General features: G+C 37.8%; 2 protein-coding genes across 2 annotated transcripts in view; one reads left to right on the top strand and one right to left on the bottom strand.

Moving 5' to 3' along the window:
• Nucleotides 1-3953: 3953 nt before the first annotated feature.
• Nucleotides 3954-4598, top strand: LOC143883012 (secreted RxLR effector protein 161-like). Its single transcript, XM_077386383.1, has 2 exons — nucleotides 3954-4303; nucleotides 4454-4598. Exons 1-2 carry the CDS (start codon nucleotides 3954-3956, stop codon nucleotides 4596-4598), a joined length of 495 nt encoding a protein of 164 aa, XP_077242498.1.
• A 5339-nt stretch (nucleotides 4599-9937) lies between these two features.
• LOC143885346 (polyadenylate-binding protein-interacting protein 12-like) overlaps nucleotides 9938-21509 on the bottom strand; it is a 47522-nt gene continuing 35950 nt past the window's right edge. The window contains exons 9-10 of the mRNA XM_077389474.1: nucleotides 10413-10474; nucleotides 9938-10308 (exon numbers count right to left, since the gene is read on the bottom strand). Of these exons, the coding sequence (XP_077245589.1) occupies nucleotides 10251-10308; nucleotides 10413-10474 (120 nt within the window). The 3' untranslated portion in view covers nucleotides 9938-10250. The remainder of the gene's footprint in view (nucleotides 10309-10412; nucleotides 10475-21509) is intronic.

Genomic DNA, 21509 nt, shown 5'->3' with positions numbered 1-21509 from the left:
TTTTGCTTCTTGTATCATCCCCAAAGGTGACATTTCCTTGATGACTCATGGTGACAAAGGCGAACTTACTTACATCTCCCGTCATGTGCCTTGAGCAGCCGCTATCCAAGAACCACTTGTCCTTTGATGGTTTTCCTTTCAAGCACACCTACAAGAATCAAAGCTCATGTTGAAGTTTTAGGTACCCACTTTTTCTTGGGTCCTTCAAGGTTAGCAACATCATAAAGCTCATTCTTTTTAACCCACATAAATTTTGTTGCTTTTGATTTCTTAACATTGCATGCAAACCTTAAGTGTCCTATTCTACCACAATAGTGACAAGTGGGAATAAAAGCACTAGTGTTAGCATGGATGTGGGAGAAATTTCCTATAACTTTATTTTTGAATGAGGCTTTTCCTTTAGAAAAGGGTTGGTAACCAAGACAATTTTTTTCTAGAGAGACAAGCTTATTTTCAAGAATTTCATCTAGTTTATTTTTGCCACATGAGAATTTTTTAAATGTTAAATCAAGTTCTTTGCATTTCAAAACAAGTTTCTCATTTTCTTCTTTTAAGCTTTTGTTTTGAAAGATTAATTTGTCTACTTCTTCATTCAAAGCTTTGTTTTCCAAAATCAATTTTTCACTTGTATTGGTTTGCAAATCGAATTCCTTTTTCATGAACCCAAAATCCCTAGTGACATTTTGTAAGGACTTTTTCATTGTTTTGTTTTTGGCGAGTTGTAAATCCAAATTTTCATGAAGTTTTTCACAAGCAAAAATTAGTTCATCATTAGAGAATTCATGAGACATATCATCAACATCATTTACCTCGGATAAGGAGATATCTTGTGTTACATCGGCGAGTCCCATGAAGCAAAGGTCATCTTCATCCTTTCCGTTGGATTCATTTCCGGATGAAGCACTCCCTTCATCCCAAGCCGCCGCACACAAAGCCTTTTTGCCATGTCTTCTATTCTTCCTATCCTTGTCATTGTTGTTGATGAGTGGGCAATTTGGCCGTATATGACCAACCTTGTTGCACTTATAGCATCTCATTTCCTCTTTGTTTGAAGGCCTATTTCTTCCTTGGCTAGAGTTGCCTCCTTTCTTGAATTTGAGAAATTTCTTGAATCTCTTGGTGAAGAGAGCAAGATCATCTTGTGTGTCTTCTTCACTCTCAACTCTTGCTTTGAAAGCTATTCCTTTCCTTTTTGTATCTTCCTTTTGTTTGTTTAAGGTTTCTCTTCCTTTTAAAATCATTTCAAAAGTTATTAAGGAACCTATTAAGTCTTCTAAGCCCATTTTTTATACGTCTTTTGCTTCTTCAATGGCGGTGACCTTGTGATCCCAATCTTTAGGTAAAGACCTAAGTATTTTGGTAACTAAGTCCTTGCTAGACAATTGTTTACCTAAGGATCTCAACCCATTTGTTATGTTTGTGAACCTAGTATGCATTTCGGCAATGGTTTCATTAGGGTCCATCATGAATAGCTCATACTCTCTAAAGAAAAGATTCATCTTGGACTCTTTCACTTGATTTGTCCCTTCATGAGCTATCTCTAGCATATCCCAAATCTCCTTAGCGGTTTCAAGAGTAGAAACTCGATTGAACTCCTCGGGAGATAAGGCACAAATCAAGGCATTCATTGCTTTTGCATTGATAGTGGATTCTCTTCTTTCATTTTCATCCCATAGTTCCATATCAACACTAGGTTCATTATATCCATTTTGGATACTTCTCCAAACATCAAAATCCAAAGATTTTAAAAACACTCTCATTCTAGCTTTCCAATATGGATAGTTTGAGCCATTGAAGAAGGGAGGTCTAGTGGTCGATTGCCCCTCATTGCTTTGAGAAAAGGTTGCCATTTGAATCTTTCCCTTGTAGGTTTTCAAAGAGAATTCCTATGTAAGAGCCTATGCTCTGATACCAAGTGAAATTCCACTTAGCAACCCAAGAGGGGGAGAATTGGGTTTCTTTTCAAATTTTAAGAATTTTGAAAACTTAGATTGCACTAGTTTTAGATTGAATAGGAAATCAAAAATAGTATTCAAAGCAATAGTGAAAATTTACCACACAAGAAGAGGTGAAGAGGCAAAGAAGCTTTGACACAAAGATTTTTATAGTGGTTCGGTCTTAGCTCAAGACCTACTCCACTCTTCTCAAGTTACTCTCCTTGAGGATTCCACTATCTTCTCCAAGGAACTTAAATACGGCGTTCCTTCCGCCTTGTACAAATCGAGCTCCACGCTCCAAGAGTCTTCTACGGCGCCCTTTGTGCCAAATACAAAGAAGATGAAATGAAAAGGCTTGCTTGCCTCTAGATAGGCTAATTTAAGGTAAAGCTCACTCACTCTCACAAGAACAAGATGAACAAATGAAGGTCCTAAGGTCTCTCAAGAATAATCTAAGGTAAATGGCACAAGAGAGAGATGGAGAGTGAAGATCTTCAAGAGAAGGAGAATAAATGGCTTTTAGTGCTCTTGAAATCTTTGTAAAATCCTTAGGTCAAAAGCCCAAGAGTCCCTAGGTTCATATATATAGGGAGGGCAAAGAAAACACAAAATTTCGCTCCCCAACGGTCGTCTCGGACTCCGGGCTCGGAGCTCCGAGCAACATATTTTTTTGAACCTGGAACAATTCTCGGAGCTCCGAGGATTTTCTCGGAGCTCCGAGGATTTTCTCGGAGTTCCGAGAAGCCTACGAACAGCAGAATTTCCTTATATTTTTGTTGTTTTTGTTTGGGCTTTTGGAACTTTGATTTTTCAAGATAAATGGAATGTCATGAGGGTCCAACAATGTTGGGACACCACTATGAAAATTCACAAACCCATTAAATTCTATCTAGGTTGATTTTAACTCTCCTTTGTGCCATAGACCTAGACTAAACATTAAGGACCATTTACATTCTAAATTTACTTGGTCTTCAATCTTGTTGGCACCTTGTAGGGGCTTTGACATGTCTTCACTCAACTCCATTGATGCTTGAGCCAAGCTTGAACTTTTAAGTTGATTTGCCATTTTTGTGCTTGAGTTGATTTGCCATTCTTGTGCTTGAGTTGATTTGCCATTTCTTGTGCTTGAGTTCACCCTTGTCATGCACTCTTGAGGATGGTACACTGTGAACATCATAACTTTGCCAATGGAAATTATTAGTGTATAAAACCTTTATAACAAATTGAGTTTGTTAATCATCAAAACAATTCAATAGGAGTACTTGCTGAACCCTTGGGCTAACAGTACATCTTCTACAATTTGTAAACCCTTGTGAGGGATTATTTTTTGTTCTTTCTTTCTTATCAAGAACTTGTATTGGGCGAGTGTTCGGAGAAGCAGAGCCCACTCTCCGTGGTGAAGATCGCCAGCAAGGTTAAACGCTGTTGGAATTGTAATCGGCATTGATCTTCACCGAAGTTAAGAAGATCGAATAGTGAAGCCATCAACGGGTTTGGTTGGTGGAGTGGAGTAGGCCTCGTGTTTGGAGGACCGAACCACTTTAAATCTCGGGTGCACTCTCTCTTAATCTCTTACTTTACATTTGCATTGCACCTTAAGATTTAACTTGTGTGCTTAAATTTCATCTTGATCTCTTAATCTTAAAAATTGGGTTTGAGTTTTTAGAAAGGTTAAAACTTGTTAGCAACCGAATTTTTCCACTCCTCATTTTTTGCCAATTCGGGACCACCCTTCGAATTTCATTTCTAGTGTTGTATGTGGATGACATCCTACTCATTGGGAATGATGCGTGAATATTGTCCAATACAATGGTGTGGCTTTCTAGTACCTTTGCAATGAAAGATTTGGGTGACGCTTCCTATATCCTAGGACTTAAATTGTTTAGGGACCGAAGGAATAGAACGCTTGGGCTATCAGAGGAAGCTTACATTGGAAAAATATTGGCTAAGTATAATATGGCTGACTCCAAGAAATGATTAATACCTTTCAGGCATAGAGTCAAGCTCTCCAAGAAGATGTATTCCAAGACATCTAAGGAGAAGCAGGAAAGGAATGGGATTCCCTGTGCTTCAGTTGTGGGAAGCCGTATGTATGCCATGTTGTGCACACGACCGGATGTTTATTTCGTTGTAAGCGTGGTTAGCAGATATCAATCAGACCCAGGTCCAGAGCATTGGACGGCTGTGAAACATATTTTCAAGTATTTGAGAAGAACTAAACATTACTTTTTGATTTATGGAGGAGACGAATTGGTCATTTTCGAGTTTACGGATGCAAAGTTTCAGTCAGACGTCGATAACATAAAGTCTTCATCAAGCTTTGTGTTTACATTAGCAAGTGGTGCAGTTTCATGGAGGAGTTGCAAGTAAGACACTACCACGGATTCCACAATTGAGGCAGAATACATCGCTGCAAATGATGCAGCGAATAAGGAAGTATGGCTGTGGAAATTTATTGACGATCTTGGTGTCGTCCCCTTTGTTAAGAGACGTATTATGCTATATTGTGATAACAGCGGGGTGATCGCTCAAGCAAAGGAACCAAGGTCTCATCAGAAGTCGAAGCACGTCATTCAGAAGTATCATGTTATACGGGAGATAATAGACAGAGGAGATGTGGCCATAGTAAAAGTGGCTTTACTAGATGACCAAGTCCCATAGTCAAAAGGTGTTGGATAAGCATTTAGAGAGAATCGGTCTGCGATACATGCATGACTGGCTTTGAGGGCAAGTGAGAGATTGTTAGAGTTAGTGCCCTAAAAGTCAGTGCATTTTGTGTTTCTTTTTATTAAAATATCAATAAAGTTTCTTTTCATGACATATTATGGGTATTAAACATAAGAATGTATGTAATGTGCTTACTTTATTACACATATTCGTCCTTAGGTAACAAAGTAGGAATGCCATGCTCAAGGATTTACAGATCCAAAGGAGCAAGTAGATATGGCATTCTGGTTCTCTGCAGACCTTAATAGTTCCTGGTTGGGGCAGAGATTGGAAATCTCTTTCTGTATACAAACAGGACCATCCTTACCTACATGCACGTGTCGTGAAATGATTTATCTCGGTCATCTGGGTAGTGGACCCTCAGAAGAGTGAGTGCAACGATTGGATCGCGCACTGAACAGGATCACATTGGAACAACATGTGGACATGAGATTATAAGGTTGTTCTACAAGACAAGACCCTTTACATGTCCTTTGACCTAAGGGGTCATATTGGTATGTGAGCCTGTTCTAAGGTTTTCGTCTATCTTATAGTCCTTCTTGTTTAGAGCCTTATTCAGATAGTACTGGATCCTAGGACAAACCCTCGAGATCAATAGGGATACCCAACATGGAATTCTCCGCCCTAAACTCTATGGAAGACATCTACAATTTCAGTTAGAGCGGTAAGGTGGCCGGATTTGATTAAAAGTTTATTAAAAAGGTTTTGAAACATTAAGAAGATTTAATAGTTTTGCACATGCATTTGGGAGGCGTACACCACTTGACTGGAATGGTATACCATGAGTGGGCCCAGGGGGTAAAGGGAGTCCACCCCCCATAGGACTCAACTCGGTAGATGTAGATCGGAGAAGGGACTTGCACATGCTAGATGTGGTTAGGGGTAAGATGATTTGACGGTCATGTTCAAGGTTACATCTCGATGGAGGCCACTGACTCAATGCGATTGTAGTTTTATCTATGGAGCGAGATCGTAGTGGGGCCCACTGTTAGGTTCTGCAGGATCGACCGTCATGTCCCTGCAATGATCCCACTCATAACTCGAATGACCCGAGTACATTCTTATGAATTAGGATTCCGCATTTTATCTATAAGCACTTACGAATTTGATCCGATGGAAAAGAAACATTGGAAATGTTTAAAAGGATTTTAGAAATCCATTGGAGCCTTTTGTGTTCCCACTGGATGAGATTTAATATATTTAGTATATTAATTAGTGAGAGTTATACATAAGTGGAGTGAATTATCCTGTATACAGTTGACATTTCAAGGGAGTGAATTATCCTGTATGCAGTTAACATTACAGGGGGTGAATTATCCTAGATAATTCGGCAATGGGGTGCTCCCCATGCTTGACAGACCACCTACAATTTCCCCTCCTTGGGGAGTTTGAAATAATTTGTTACCCTTAGGGGTAGTATTGGCATTTGTGGAAAAGTGTTTTCCTATTTTGTAGGAATTGCTAAATAATAGGCTAAAACTTAAGGATTTGTTTTCTACAATTTAGGATCTAGCTTTTGAAATATATTTGAAGAGAAAACATCTCTTAAAAGTTAGCAAAAGATAACCTACCTTCAAATAAGAGCATACTATTGGTCCTTGTAATCCTATTTCATGAGAAACTCAACATATGATAGAATTAACAAGAGAAATTGTAGGAAAACTAATCCAACTCTTATCAAAATTCAAAATTCTATTTAAACACATATGGATGGACAAATTTTATAGCCACTCTCCCTCCCTCTGGAAATTTTTCCAGCCCTTTCTCTTACCACTGAGAAAATCAGAATTCAATTGTCTCTCTCTTCTAGTCTCTCTCTACACTCTCTTTCTAGAATTTCTAGTTCAATTTGATAGAACTACATAAAGGCTCTTACAGGAAAGTTTGTTCCATTTACATTGAAGTTAAAGAACTGTTTTGGATCAGTTCCTTGCTGGAATAAAGGTTATTCCATCTCCTACAAGTGCAAAGAACTGGAATCCATCAATTCAACTTGTGGATTCACGGCGTTGAGAATGTGCGCCGATATTTGAGGAGTAGATCAAGCAGAATTCGTAACTTCGAATTCTCAAGTTAATGTTATTGATCTTTTTATATTTATTATGTCACCATAAGATCATCTAGTTCTCTATGATACCAGGTTATCGGGCAAAATCGAAGAAAATTTTTATTCTACGCGATTTCTAGTTCCATTGCGTATAGCGATTTCGCATGGCGTGAAAACCCTTCCAACATATCTTTTTCATGAAAAATCGTATAATTTCCGTCTATGGGAGAACCAGGTGTAATATTGAGAAAGTTTTGTAATCTTTGCTCCTACTTGAAGCTCTTGGAATGCCTTCGCCTGTGGACTGTCACATAATAGTGACCACGTTAATCTCGTGTTCTACTACTATACTACTATGATTTCTCTGTTAAATAGATTTCCCATTAAACATTTGAATGACTGCTTTAGCAGCCAGTGACTCAGGGATCCACGCCGTTCATTTGTGTGCCTTAACGTAGTCATATCTTAAACATGTCACCAATTGGATGATTCCAGCCCTACAAATGTTGAACCTTTTTCCATTAACAAGCGAGAGTGTACATATCCCCTGCCCCGACATACTTGCGACCAAATATCTAAAGAGAAAAACCTTTTGAATGATCATGGTTTTCGTCAAGGAACATTATCATAGTACAAACAGAAGTGAGCTACATACACAGTGATCGAATCCATGAATATTGTTTGCCATCACATTTTTCGGCCTAATTCTCCTTGATCCCACCCGCATCAGATGATTCTAGACTTTTGATCAAGCCGCTGATTTTCGCATGCCAAAATCTTGCAAATAAGATATTGATTTGGCTTCTGATCTGGACCCACTGGTTCGCTCTGTGATTTTCCATCAGACCAATAAACAAGCACACATGCCACCTATGCACTAGTCATGGTCATTTTCGTAATAGGGCTCGAGACCTTCATCGACTAGATCGTGAAGGATTCAGTGTCAGCACAAAGTCAGTTGTTGGATCCTTTTCATCAAAATCACTGTTCTTACCGCTCAGTACAAAGGTGCCTACTATGTAGTACAGATGGTCATAGTCCCTTTTTTCGTAGGTAAGCTTGGATTGACCCTCCGAAGCCTTGGCCATTGAGCTAGAGGCTTGTCATTCGAGCAGAGATGATGTCCATCATATACCAATTACTTGGATTCAAGACAGTCCCAGAGAGGAGTCACCTGGTTAGAAAACTTGGAGAGGTTTCTTGACTAGGAAAGTGAAGGGTTAAGACGTAGGAGTGCAAGTATCGGCTTCTTAAATTTCATACTAGCCGCCAGAAATTGCACCCTCGGAAAAGGAGTCAAACTTTAGAAGAGAATGTTCTTTCAGAAGAAAGCTTAAGCAATAAAGGGCACGGTAGCACGGGAATTTATTTTCATGATAAATTAGCTCCTTCAAGTGGTGAGGTTCTTTCGAGGGATCTGTTTTCCGGAATATGAGAGGAGCTCAGAGAGGAGAGGGCAAGAAAAGCATGAAAATCAGGAAACAAAAAATCCCCTCCAAATGTGATCGACCTTTTCGTGATTTTTTTTTTTTGAAATATGATAAGTTTCATTAATATTTGTTTAGCAATCACAACCAGAGGTCCCAGCCTAATATTGGTATATGATGGCTAGGGCATACCCAAGGCCAAGTTAAACTGAACAAAACATGAATTACAATCCTTATAACTATTCGGTAAGCTACCCTTATACAATTTCACAATGATTGCTCAAAACCATCTTGATAATGCTGCTAATACCAATTAACCTCCCAAAAACTTGAACACTTATAGATAAACTGCTATCTCCGACAGCCTGACTTCTATATTAAAACCTTAGATATAATCCTCCAAAAATCATAGCAATACTACTTGATACCAGATGAATGCCTAGGCGAAAGAATGAATCTCTCAAGCCATAGCTGTAAGATATCTGGGATAAGATATCTCCAACAGCCTGATTTTTTAGCCACTCTACTCACCCTCAACTCATTCTTCCCCTCAAATCTCTCCTCCCACATGCCCTACCCCACTCACACCACCTGGAAACACTGATTTATCACGAAAAAATATTCCTGGCCAAAGAAGAATGAAAAAATCAGGCCACATCCTACGTGCATATGCACATCTCAATTCACAAAGGACCCTTTCAATAGCTCTAAAAATCAATCTTATCTGCAAATCTCTCCTCCCACCTGCCCTACCCCACTCACACCACTTGGAAACACTGATTTATCATGAAAAAAAATTCCTGGCCAAAGATGAGAGAAAAAATCTGGCCACATCCTACGAGCATATGCATATCTCAATTCTCAAAGGACCCCTTTCAATAGCTCTTAAAATCACTCTTATATGCAAAAATGGTTTTGAAGTTCAATATAGTTATTTGGAAGCAATGATCATAATAGTCTTATTTAGAAATGATAGTAGTCAATGATTTCAAATTGGACTTAATGTTCCATTTGCAAATAAGATTTAAATTAAAATAATCTTATTTGCAGATAAGGTCCAAGTATGGTGGCATGCCTCTTCTGTCAAAAGGCTAAGCATGACCTTCATTTAAAACAATTTTCCTGTCAACTATAGCTTCTCTTTAGAATCTTGGATTTTAAGTAAGCAATCCAGGTTTTAGAAATCTATCCCCCATCCTGAGATTTCTAAAACCTGGAAACATGGGATGATCTTCTGCTCTCTTGCTGACAGAAAGAAGGGCGAGAAATTAGAAAACGACGGTTGGTCTCCTCCTCTCGTCTCCCAACTACGATTTTGAGGAAATCCATGATTCTAAAATCTGCGTATCCAAACAGCCCCTTAATGTAACACAATTAACACAATTTAAGTAGGCTCCTGAACAGTGTTTAAACATGCGCCCCCCCCCCCCCCCCCCCCCCCCCCGGCATTGCTCGTTCGGTCGAGATTCATACTTTAAAGCTGGTCTCATTTGCTCAGTTAATATTATCAGCATCTAATATTGACCAACAATGGAAATCACTTTGTTATGGGTAAATCTCTAGACCATGGTGACTGGGACCATTTTATAGCAGGATTGTTCTATCTCGTATCATTCATCATATATTTTCCAATTTTATATAAGACTTTAAATAAACCAATACCCAGTCAATACCCAGTTTGTAGCACCCATGCAGCAAAAACAGATCCAACTGGAATAAGTAATTGGCAAGCCATTGCAAGGGTTGCTAAACTAGTACCATAATTGAATCCGAATGTTTCCTTAATACTCATACCAAAATGAGTGCACCATAAAACCAGTCTACCAGAGAGAGATTGGATTAGTCGCTAATTTACTCAGAAAACATCCACACATTCTTTTTGGACATCCCCAACAGTTTATAATAATATGCATTGATAGATAAACTTCATAACCTCGAAGTTCCAACCACCTTTACATTCTAACTAGAACAATCCATTACCCCTTACATATATCATGATTCACAAAAGAAGCAAGGAAACCTAGACGAAATATGTAGACCAGAAGAGTACCTTTATATCTGTGTATATGCATATTGTTAATAACATTAGCTGCCACATGGGACCCGCAATATTCAATGCACGGATGGGCGAGAAGTGCGCGGTCGAACTGGCGTCTTTGATGGACTTACCCTGAATATATTGATTGGGAATAAACAAAAAGACAATTAAAAAACAGGTACCACAAAGGCAAAGCAACTCAATATGTAAAGACGGAAATGGCCTCATATACAGACCTAATTTGCAAGGATCCCAGTACAGCGCCGCTACAGTTAAGAGCAGTAATTGCACTATCAGCCTGCAAGGAAATTCCACATCACAATGTGTTCCACTGCATTTCGGAAATCAGGATGCTCACAATTCAGGCATTGAATAAAATAAAAACTAGCTGGAGCGACCTACCCGAAGGGTATATAAACGTTATGACAATTCAGCGTGTAGACAGATCCTTCAACCTTACTCAAGATCATTTAATATCGAAGAGAATAGGAAAACTCGGATGGCCCACACGGGCAAGGAGAATCAATAACATGGATTAAACTCCACGGCCCTGAGCTATGGTAGGCAGCAAATGCAGAAGTAGAATAATATTAAATATTCTACGAATTTCCAGCGAGAAAAAAATGAAGAGAATCTATTGAATAAAGCTGTAGTGCTATTTAGGGACGACAAAGGTTCAACAATGATGACTTATTCTGGCCCGATAGGTGAGTGCAATGCGAATAAAGCTGAAGTAAGGGCGCTTCTCTTTGGACTGCGATGGGCTAATGACCACGTGCTGAGTCATTTAATAGTAGAAGGACATTCGGCCAATGTGATTAGTTGGGACTCAAGCAAATCGAAATGGCCTTGGCGTTTTCAGGATATAATCATAGAAATCTTGGACTTGGTGCTAGTGCTAAAGCTGCGAATTGAGCATAGAAGGCAGTCGGCTAATGAAATAGCAGACTCCTTAGTGAAGGGGTGATGAGAGATTCTATGTTCGTGAATTTATCTTTTCCTTAAACCTGTAATCGGTTGCTTATCGATGTAATATCAGTAGGGGACATCTTGTTCCTACCTGACTCCTTTAAAATTAATACAATGTCATTTTTCAAAAAGAAAAAAATGCTGTAGTGCTATTAGTTCAAATCCGCTTTTTCTCCACCTAGGAAGTATATAGGAGAGTACTAATCCTAACCATCTACTGTTATGGAGCTATTTTGGAGACCCTGTTCCACATTCCAATTCGGAAATTGCAACTACCAAAATATAAACAAATTAACTTGTTGAATAAGGAATTTAACGTTCCTAGTACAATACCTACTAAAACTCCAACATAGAGTACCCTAAAATTCTCTGGAAATCCAGAACAGACAGATGTACTAAGATCGACTCTGACTGTAGGTTTCGATAGAGATGGAGGACATGGAATCAGTATAACCTACTTTGGATCTCCTTTTTCTCGTCCTACAGCTGTAAGTCTTGAGAAAGGCTGAAGGGATTTGAGGAGAGTGTGGGGCCACCAAGCTTGCATTCCCCCGCCCAAATAGATGCCAAGCTGATGAAGTATATATGCCTCCACACTTTCTGCACTATCTTGTGATGGATAAAAAATGTGGTCACTTGTTCTTTTTTTACACATTATACCATGTTACCAAAGCTTTATTCATTGTCTCGTGTTCTAATCTCTCCCAACACCATCATGTTCAACAAAACGCTTGCTTTTCTTCTTCATTTTGTTTTGTGTTCTGATCTTTTCAAAAACTGCCTTGGCACCATTCAACAAAGGCTTGCAAACTAGGAGGGATTGGAATCTTGCATACTCTGACAACCGGGGAAATGAAATCATCATCACAAAAAGGGTCTAAAAGACGACTTGGTCATACACTACTATTTGACTTCCCTCCCAACTCATACTTTTCATAGAAGCAATAGAAACGTGGGAATCCTATAATATAGAAGACCCAAACCAATCTCCCTTGAAATCTCTCCTAAGAACCAGATTACACATTATGTTCAAGGCCCTTCCCATCTTCCTTCCCTTCTCACAAAAATTCTATTTAGAGCTTCTCAATCTTGCCAGCCACTAAACTTAGAACATTACAGGTTTGACGATTTGAGGAGATGATTCGATAAGAGTTATTCTATTACCTCCTAACGATAAGTAGCTCCACTTCTCTTTCAAATTCCAATTTTGCTTCCCACCCTCTAAATGATTGGATCCCAAAACTTTTAGAGAACTCCCAGCACAAGTAGCATTCTACATCTCAATTTTTTTTTCTGAAAATGGTAACTTTATTGGATCCCACCGGTGTTACAACAGACTACAAAACAATGAGGGAGACAAGTTGTCACCCAACAAGCTAACAATCTGAAGGTCCCAATATAGACATTCTTGATACAGCCAACAGTTCTTTACGGTGGCACTAACACCTCCATGGTCAATTTGTCCAGACACACTTTGGCAAGCTAGGCCGCTTCGAATTTAAGTGAGAATTGGGGACGGATTCTCCTGCAACAGTCCCCGATTTCTGCAATTCTGTTGGATAGCTTCCATGGACCCGGAGATGAGTTACTAGCCCACGCCATAAAGTTGGATAAGTCTCCCTCTACTATCAAGGGGAAAGAAAGATGATCCGCATATCACCTTAGACACCACAAAAGGGTTCTAGAATCAGCCTCACTACAGGCACAAATCCCTGTCGAACCAGAGGACATCAAGGAGCAGCCATTTGAGTCGTGAAGCAAACCTCCAATGCCTGCAGGACCCGGTTTTCCTTCAGCGCTGCCATCAAAGTTGAGTTTCAACTTTCAACCATCCGATAGAGGGGATTCCAACAAGGGGACGGACGATTTTTTATGCTTCTCTCTTAAATTATTGACCTCCAGTTGCGAAGTACGAGCATAGAGCATCATTCACTTTAGCCAAGGCAATCAAGTCCACTTTGATATCCGACAATAATTTGCAGAAGCTTTTCCCCACTTCATAAAAAATTCTTCTATTTCTCTGTTGCCAAATGTGCCATATGATCGCATAGGGACCAAGATTCCAAAGGGAGCGACCATCTTTCCTAAGGGGATATTGCACCAATGTAGGATTGTTTTCTTGATGGATCTATGGAAGGCCAGAGAAACACTGAAGCTCCTTGTAATGGTTACCCATAGGCTGTAGGAGAAAGGTAGGACATGATCAATAGCTTCCTCCACCGATTTACACAATATACACCTATTGACCAAACTAATATGGTGCCTTTTGAGCCTATTGCATCTGTTAATTCGTCTATTTGATATTGTCCATGCGAAAGCCACTGTCCTGTGAGGAGGTGCAGACCACCAGATATGAGAGAATTTAGATATGGTCCCATCACCAATCACCAAAATGCGGAAGAAGGAACGCACACCAAAAAGCACCTGAAAGGAATTCACATCCCAAAAACTCCACAAAATACAATCCTCTATTCTCCTCAACACTCACCCCTACCATAGTGCATTCTCAAATTCACCTTGAGGCTCGGAACTACTTCAAGCCATCTGATAATGCTTATTTCATCACTTGATCCCACAAGTTCACACAATGAATTAGCATGTTGTCCGCAAAGTAGAGGTGCAAAATGGAGGTGGGGAGAACATCTTACTTGACAATTCAGACATACTAGTGAAAGGAGAGGGAGCCTTCTTATCTAACATATAGAGCTCTTCAGAGTGATAAAGGCAGTATTGGCTTCCATGCTCAGATGTTACCTTTCATGACACTCCTTTATAACTTGCACAATCTCACCTTTAACGGCATCCCACGTCTCACGACAAAAGCTGATAGTCCTAGAGTTTGTCAATACTCATTTAAATGATCAATAGAGGGCTCTAATCACACTAACGGTAGAAAAATGGAGTCAGAATTTACAATCAAAACCTTCACCTCTCCCCATTCCATCCAACCATTAACAATTACTCAAAAAACCGGTTTCTTCATCTTCTCCCATTTGTCATCCAATTGAAGCATGAAATAATTTTGCTAAAATAATAACCTTTAAGAATCACGGGTTATTGTGTGACCTGGTGGTCACGGCTTCGAGTCATGGAAACAGCCTCCCCGAAAAGCAGGGGTAAGGCTGCGTACATCTAGCCCTCTCCAAGCCCCACAATGGCGGGAGCCTCATGCAATGGGCCACCCTTTTATTAATAACTATTAGCCCAAGGTTCCCCATGGGTTCAACTAATCACCTTTTCATTGTTGTTTTGATGTTAGCAAACCTAAATTGATTAGTCTTTATGGACTAATGTGTTGCTTTGTACTGTTGTGCCTAAAACAGGAACTCTACATGTCATATCGCCATTACACAACACAATACAACACATGGCTTGAGGATCAACATGCACAAAGGAACTAAGTGAGCTTGCACATATTGGAGGAACCACCTTTGTGAGATGTCCAAGTATAGAGCTCAAGTTGAGGATCCCACAAGCAAGCCTAGCATATGCCAAGAGGAGCTTGAAGTTGAACAAGTGTTGGTGACTATCTCCAGCATTCAAAGCGAAGAATCCATTCAAGAGAGAGAGTCACATGGACCAAGCATTCTCAAGTGTTCACTTACAGGCCAAGAGCACAAAGAAGACCTTTGAAGCCAATACGATCAAGGTGCTAAGTAGTTTAACTTTCTATATTGTATTGGAGATCTCTTTCAAGTGGTTTTGCAACTCAAAGTGTTTTTTCAATTATCTTTCAAAACCAACCTTGAAACCTATTTATATTTCATGGAAAACCATTTTCATAGGTCCTAAATATTATAAAAACAAAAGTCCATAGTCCAATAACAAAAGCCCAAGTGCTAACCAAAGTTTACAAATGGAAAAACATAACATTGGCACTTGAATTATGAGTCCAGCACCTTAAACCTGATTTAACTGGTTCAAAACATTTTCAAATATTTTTGAAAATATTTTTAATAGATAGTTCTCATTTTTCTCATGTCCATAGAGTATAAGAACATCAAAATTCGATAAGAAACGAGGGAGATGTGAATTTTACAAGAACCGGCTGAAAACAGTTTTTTGTTGGAATTCCAGCAGACCAGTGGCGGGCTATCGCCCTACCGTGGTCGACCGACCCCCCCCCCGCGGGCTATCACTGCTAAGCGAAAAACTAGCCGTTAGGGCATAACGGCTAGTTGCTTTTTTAACCCGTTTTTTGTCTTTTCTTGCCCAAACTACCCTCAAACATTAAGGAATCATTGTGAACTATAAATACATGGTTTTCTCATGGATTTAACTTTTGAACATATTGAAAATCTATTTTTGAGCTTAAACTTTCAAATCCATCTCATTCCTCAAAGAGCTTGAATGTGTATTTTCACACGAGGAAGATCTCCACTAGGCTTTCATTGTATTCATTCTTTAGAGAGTTTTTGTGAGCTTTACAAGTTGTAACCAAGCCTTCAAGAGGCTAATAGAGTGTTCTTCATTTTCTTCAACTATTTGTACGAGGGTCTTCGATTCGGCCTGTTAAGAAAGGCGAATCAAATCATTGTAAGAGGGTCTCCGATTCGACCCATCAAGAGAGGTAAATCTTGATATTGTAAGAGGGTTTTCCGATCCGGCCCGTTAAGAAAGGATGATCGTGATAGTGGAAGCGCGCACCGAGGAGGTCTTGGCGAGTGGACGTAGGTCTTGGTGTTGTATCCAAGGAGCGAACCACTATAAAATCCTTGTGTTCATCTCTTACCTCTCAACCTCCTTCTCTTGCTTGCCCTCTACATTGGTGATTGGTATTTTTTCCCTTTTGTATTTATTTTGAATCTATAATTAACAAGGGTTAGTTTTTGTTTTGAACTTGAGGATAATCATATTGCACACCATTAAAATTTGAATTAAATCCAATTCACCCCCCCCCTCTTGGGTTGCCCTTTGGGATTTCATTTGGTACCAGAGCTAAGGCTCTTAAAGAGGTTTTTGATTCAAAAACCTACAAGAGAAAGATTCATTGGCAACCTAATGGCATCTAGACTACCTTACTTTGATGGAACCGATTATGGATCTTAATCGATTCGTATGAAGTCCTATCTTAAAGGTTTAGATGGGGATCTCTTGAAAGTGATTGAAAATGGTTTTACACTACCAAAGAGATTAAGTGATTATCATAAAAATATGTTTTCACAAAATTGCAAAGCCATGATTGCATTATCTTTTGCTTTACCTAGTTGTGTGTTTGAAAACATTATTTCTTGTAAAAATGCTAAAGACATTTGGATTTCCATTGAAAAATCTTATAGATCATATCATTGTCTTCTAGCAACAACTCAAGAGGAAAATTCCTCTAAAAATAAAATGTCATATGATGAGCTAAAAAGGGGATATAATGACCTCTTTAATGAGTTAAAGGATAGAAACAAAAAGGAGTTAGTCATTGTAAAAATATTTGATTCATTAACAAAGAAAATGAAAACCCTCCAATATGAACTCAATGAAGCCTCAAGCAAGGAAAAGATGTTGCTTTAAGAAAATAAAACTTTAGAAAATACAAATATTGAGCTCATGGAAAAATATAAGTCATTGTGTGAAGATGAAGAACAATTAAGAGCTAATTCATCTCATCAAATAAATGAGTTATGTGATACATGTACTCATTATTGATTATCTTCATGTATCCATTAGTGCTTAAAGATTACATCTCTTTAAAAAAAATATTATATTATAGATACAAATATGCTTATCTTGTTCCATCTTATACGTATCTATGATGTAGTATTCATACCATTTATGACATCAATGAGATTGTATCATCTCATAATGGTATGATAATCAACCTTGGTCTACTTAGGGTGGTTCAAGCTAGGTTTGTAAATATTTTCTTGCTACTGCTAGACTTTTGTATTTAAGAGTTATTGACCATGTCATTCTAGCAATCATAAAAGAAATAGAGCAAAATAGAAGATGGAAGAAATGATAGAAAATTTAAAAAAAATGCATAAATGTTATGTCTAAGCAAAATCATTGTAGATCAATCCTTAGACTTCTTTAAACAAACAAGGTTGGGTCAAAATACAAAACTTAGTGAATTTCCAAAACTATTGTTAATACCATGAGGAATTCATAAGTTGATTCATTAGCCCAAGGTGATTATCATTTATGAGAAAATCATGAATATCCTTGGCTTTTGAAAATTATCCCTTTGAACTTAAAATCTTAGAACACTTAAGGGAAATTTGGGACTTGGTTCAATGTGAGAAATACATGTGAGTTATCTTGACTTCTCATTGAACTCTCATGTCTAAGAGCTTCAATATGATCATTCATGTATGACATGTAACTCACTTGTTTTGAAATAATTCTAAAATGAACTTAACACATTCAAACAAGTAAATTTCTTAATGATTGAAGTACTAAGAAACTTGTGTCATTCCTAATCCTTCACATCAAACCTATGTGCACTAGAAAAATAAAAATCTAAGTAAAATTTTTGTGCACATTAGAACACATGGTCACTATGGAGTACATATGATGTTTGTGCAATATAGCATCCATATGACCTTGATTTGTTCACAAGAATTGTTGAAAATGAAAAATAAAAATACTTGTGAACTTCAAACTAAAGTGGAATCATTAAATGAAATGATCATCGAAATCCACTTAGTTAGAAGCATGTGATCTTAAGATATACACACATTATCCATATATATGTGATTTATGTATATCAAAGTAAAGACTCCCAAGCTAGATCACTATAAGTTTGAGTCATTTGAAAACATTTCCATCAGTCACTCAAATTTTTATCTCACGAGTTCATTGCAAATTATGAACATCATCAAAATCATGGGATTATGCCTAAAAAGCTAAAAGTGTGCTAAAATTAAAATATATAGGGAAATGTTATTAGCACTACTGTATTTTGATGAGGGCACTCTTCACTTATTAAAAGTACGGTATGGCCCGCACCATAGAATGATCCAAACCGTCCATAAGATGGGCCACAGCTTAAATAGGATATGCCTCAAAAATCATTTCCATAGGTTGATCCTAGCCCTTCGATCTGAGTGTCTCAATAGATCGAAGGGTTAGGATCAACCGATAGAAATAATTGTCGGGACACAACCTATTTAATGGATAAGAAAATAGGCTGTGGCCCATCTAATGGACGGTTGGGATCATCTTATGGTGCGGGCCATACTGTACTTCTAATAAAGTGAGGAGTGCCCTCATCAAAATACAGTAGTGATGATAACATTTCCCAATATATATCTATATATAAATAATTGGCTTTAAAAGAGAGAAATTGAGATGAAATGAGTTTTGACGATCATGCTTAATCATTCAATTAAATTTCAATCCATCAAAACACATGTAATAACTTAATAAGGGATAAGAAAATAAAAATGAAAACAAGTATTCCCTAAAAGTTGAAAACTAGTTTGCTTTTGAACGAAAACTTAAAAGAACTAGTTGCCTTCACATTCAAATAGAGTTGCTTGCCCTAAGTTGTTAGGTTGTTTAGATGGTTGAATTTGCTTTCCTAAGTTTGTGGTTCAATTGATGAAAATATAGCACTCTATATATGTAATATCACCCGTGTGTAGTATTAGCTATATGGTAAAGATGTTAAACCTTAATGTTAAAAGCTATTCAATAGGTGCTCATGCCTTCTTTTGAAGGAACAGTACCATCACTTTAATTAATACATCTAATTTCTCTGGCTTCTAGCCAGCATCTTCACCATGATAAGTGATATGTGTCTTGAATTGCTATATATATATATATATATATATATATATATATATATATATATATATATATATATGCAGTTAGTTAGGGGGAGCATGTGTTGCTAGGATGTCTCACCACCTCAGGTGATATCATTTGAGTATCCTTAGCAAACATGTAATTGTAGCCCAAGGGTTGTTTTCAACTAATCACTTCACAAACCCTTGGCGACTCTGTGTTGGACAGCCCTTTGGATTCATATTACGTATGACGCTCTAACAAAGGGGGAACTGTGTATGAAATATCTGTCATTTTCTATCTTATCATATGTTGCTTGATATAGGTATTATATTACATATGATAAGTGCACTCATTTGAAGCCTCATTGCTCCATTTGTGTTGAAGTTGGGACTGCCTTATGCTTTCATTCTGAAACCATCTCTCGCTTATGACAAGCACCCTTAGCCTGAGCCTCAGTGTAATATCATTCTTAGACTTCAAACTTATCTTGAATGGCCTTATGATGGTTATCACATTTGCCATTGATAAGTTTCTATTTTTTAGCCTAATTTTGCAAATCTATTTTAAGTCCATTCATAGGATCCTATCTTACTTGATCAATCCTGTAACCTATGAATCTTCATGCTTATCATGTGCTTTTGAAGCTATATTCACCCATTCTCCATGATAAGTATCTCTGGTCAAGCCCTCATTGTCATATCCTTAGCCATTTTGCTTTGCCATGCCTTGCCTCTTAGGTTTTAACCAAGGCCAATGACAAATACTTACGGGGAGAGCCAAAGTGTCTCATCTTTATGTTTATATGGATCATAGTGATATGCTCACAATGTCCATTACCCCATTAGTCGTGCTTAAATTGTAAATCCTCTAGATCGAATAATAAAAACAAAACAAAAAACTGCTTATCATGAACCTCGTTTGAATTTCCTGGTTGAATCTCTTATAATAAGCATTAGGAGAGCTTAAATTGACATATCATTCATGTTCTTATGGCCATAGAGTTCATTTGTAGTATTTCTATATTCGTTGCATGTGCCCATCTTACATAGCTCCACATAGGACCAAATATATAATTGTCTTGCAAATGCAAATCATATCTCTATGTATTGCTTGTCCCTATGCCTATCATGTATTCAAGTTGATTACCCTATAGTCATTATAGTTTCATAATAGAAGCATAAATGTTATATCATCTCAATCATTTTGCTTGTTATGCCATATTTTCTAGTGATCTATTGTGTATGCATAACAAAAATTTAGGAGGAAACTATCAAATCTTATATGTTCATAGGCTTCATAGGGTTGTATTTAGAATGTCCATGCTAGCAAACACCCTTTGATTGTGTTTAAATTACATACATTTACTTGCCTTAACAAAAAAAGAGGGCAATTACCTAGTTTTTTATATTACTTCACTCTTATCATATATGATTCACTTTGAGCATCTTATATATATGATAAGTAGATAGGCGAAGTGCATATTGCACATCTTGGCATATTAGTTTGAGCTTTCACTGTTGAAACCTCTATTTTTGCTGCTGCCAAAAGGGAGAGAATTTTGGAATTGATTAGGTAGTTCATATTCTATATGCATCACTTGATTTATATTGTTTATTTATACTTAGCATATAGTGAGGGGGAGTATTGCACTTCATTTTATATCTCTTTGATATTATTTGTCTATCTATTATGGTATCTCCTTCCTCCTAATCAATTTGGTTTGCCATCATCAAAAAGGGGGGTATTGTTAGCCCAAGGTTCCCCATGGGTTTAACTAATCACCTTTTCTTAGTAGTTTTGATGTTAGCAAACCTAAATTGATTAGTCTTTATGGACTAATGTGTTGCTTTGTAGTGTTGTGCCTTAGACATGAACTTTACATGTCATATCGTCATTACACAACACAACACAACACATGGCTTGAGGATCAACATGCACAAAGGAACTAAGTGAGCTTGCACATATTAGACGAACCACCTTTGTGAGATGTCCAAGTATAGAGCTCAAGTTGAGGATCCCACAAGCAAGCCTAGCATTTGCCAAGAGGAGCTTGAAGTTGAACAAGTATTGGTGACTATCTCAAGCATTCAAAGTGAAGAATCCATTCAAGAGAGAGAGTCATATGGACCAAGCATTCTCAAGTGTTCACTTACAAACTAAGAGCACAAAGAAGACCTTTGAAGCCAATACGATCAAGGTGCTAAGTAGTTTAACTTTCTAAATTGTATTGGAGATCTCTTTCAAGTGGTTTTGCATTTCATAGTGTTTTTTCAATTATCTTTCAAAACCAACCTTGAAAACTATTTATATTTCATGGAAAATCATTTTCAAAGGTCCTAAATATTATAAAAACAAAAGTCCATAGTTCAATAACCAAAGCACAAGTGCTAACCAAAGTTTACAAATGGAAAAGCATAACATTGGCTCTTGAATTATGAGTCCAACACCTTAAACCTGATTTAACTGGTTCAAAACATTTTCAAATATTTTTGAAAATATTTTTAACAGACAACTCTCATTTTTCTCATGTCCGTAGAGTATAAGAACATCAAATCCGATAAGAAACGAGGGAGATACGAATTTTACAAGAACCAGCTGAAAACAATTTTTTGCTGGAATTCCAGCAGACCAGTGGCGGG

Source organism: Tasmannia lanceolata, unplaced genomic scaffold (assembly GCF_043159265.1).
Source record: "Tasmannia lanceolata isolate RefF3 unplaced genomic scaffold, GAP_Taslan_0.1 ptg000008l, whole genome shotgun sequence".
NCBI classification, from domain to species: Eukaryota; Viridiplantae; Streptophyta; class Magnoliopsida; order Canellales; family Winteraceae; genus Tasmannia; species Tasmannia lanceolata.
Note: the sequence above shows the minus strand (reverse complement) of the source record. Positions and strands in the feature narration are given on the sequence as shown.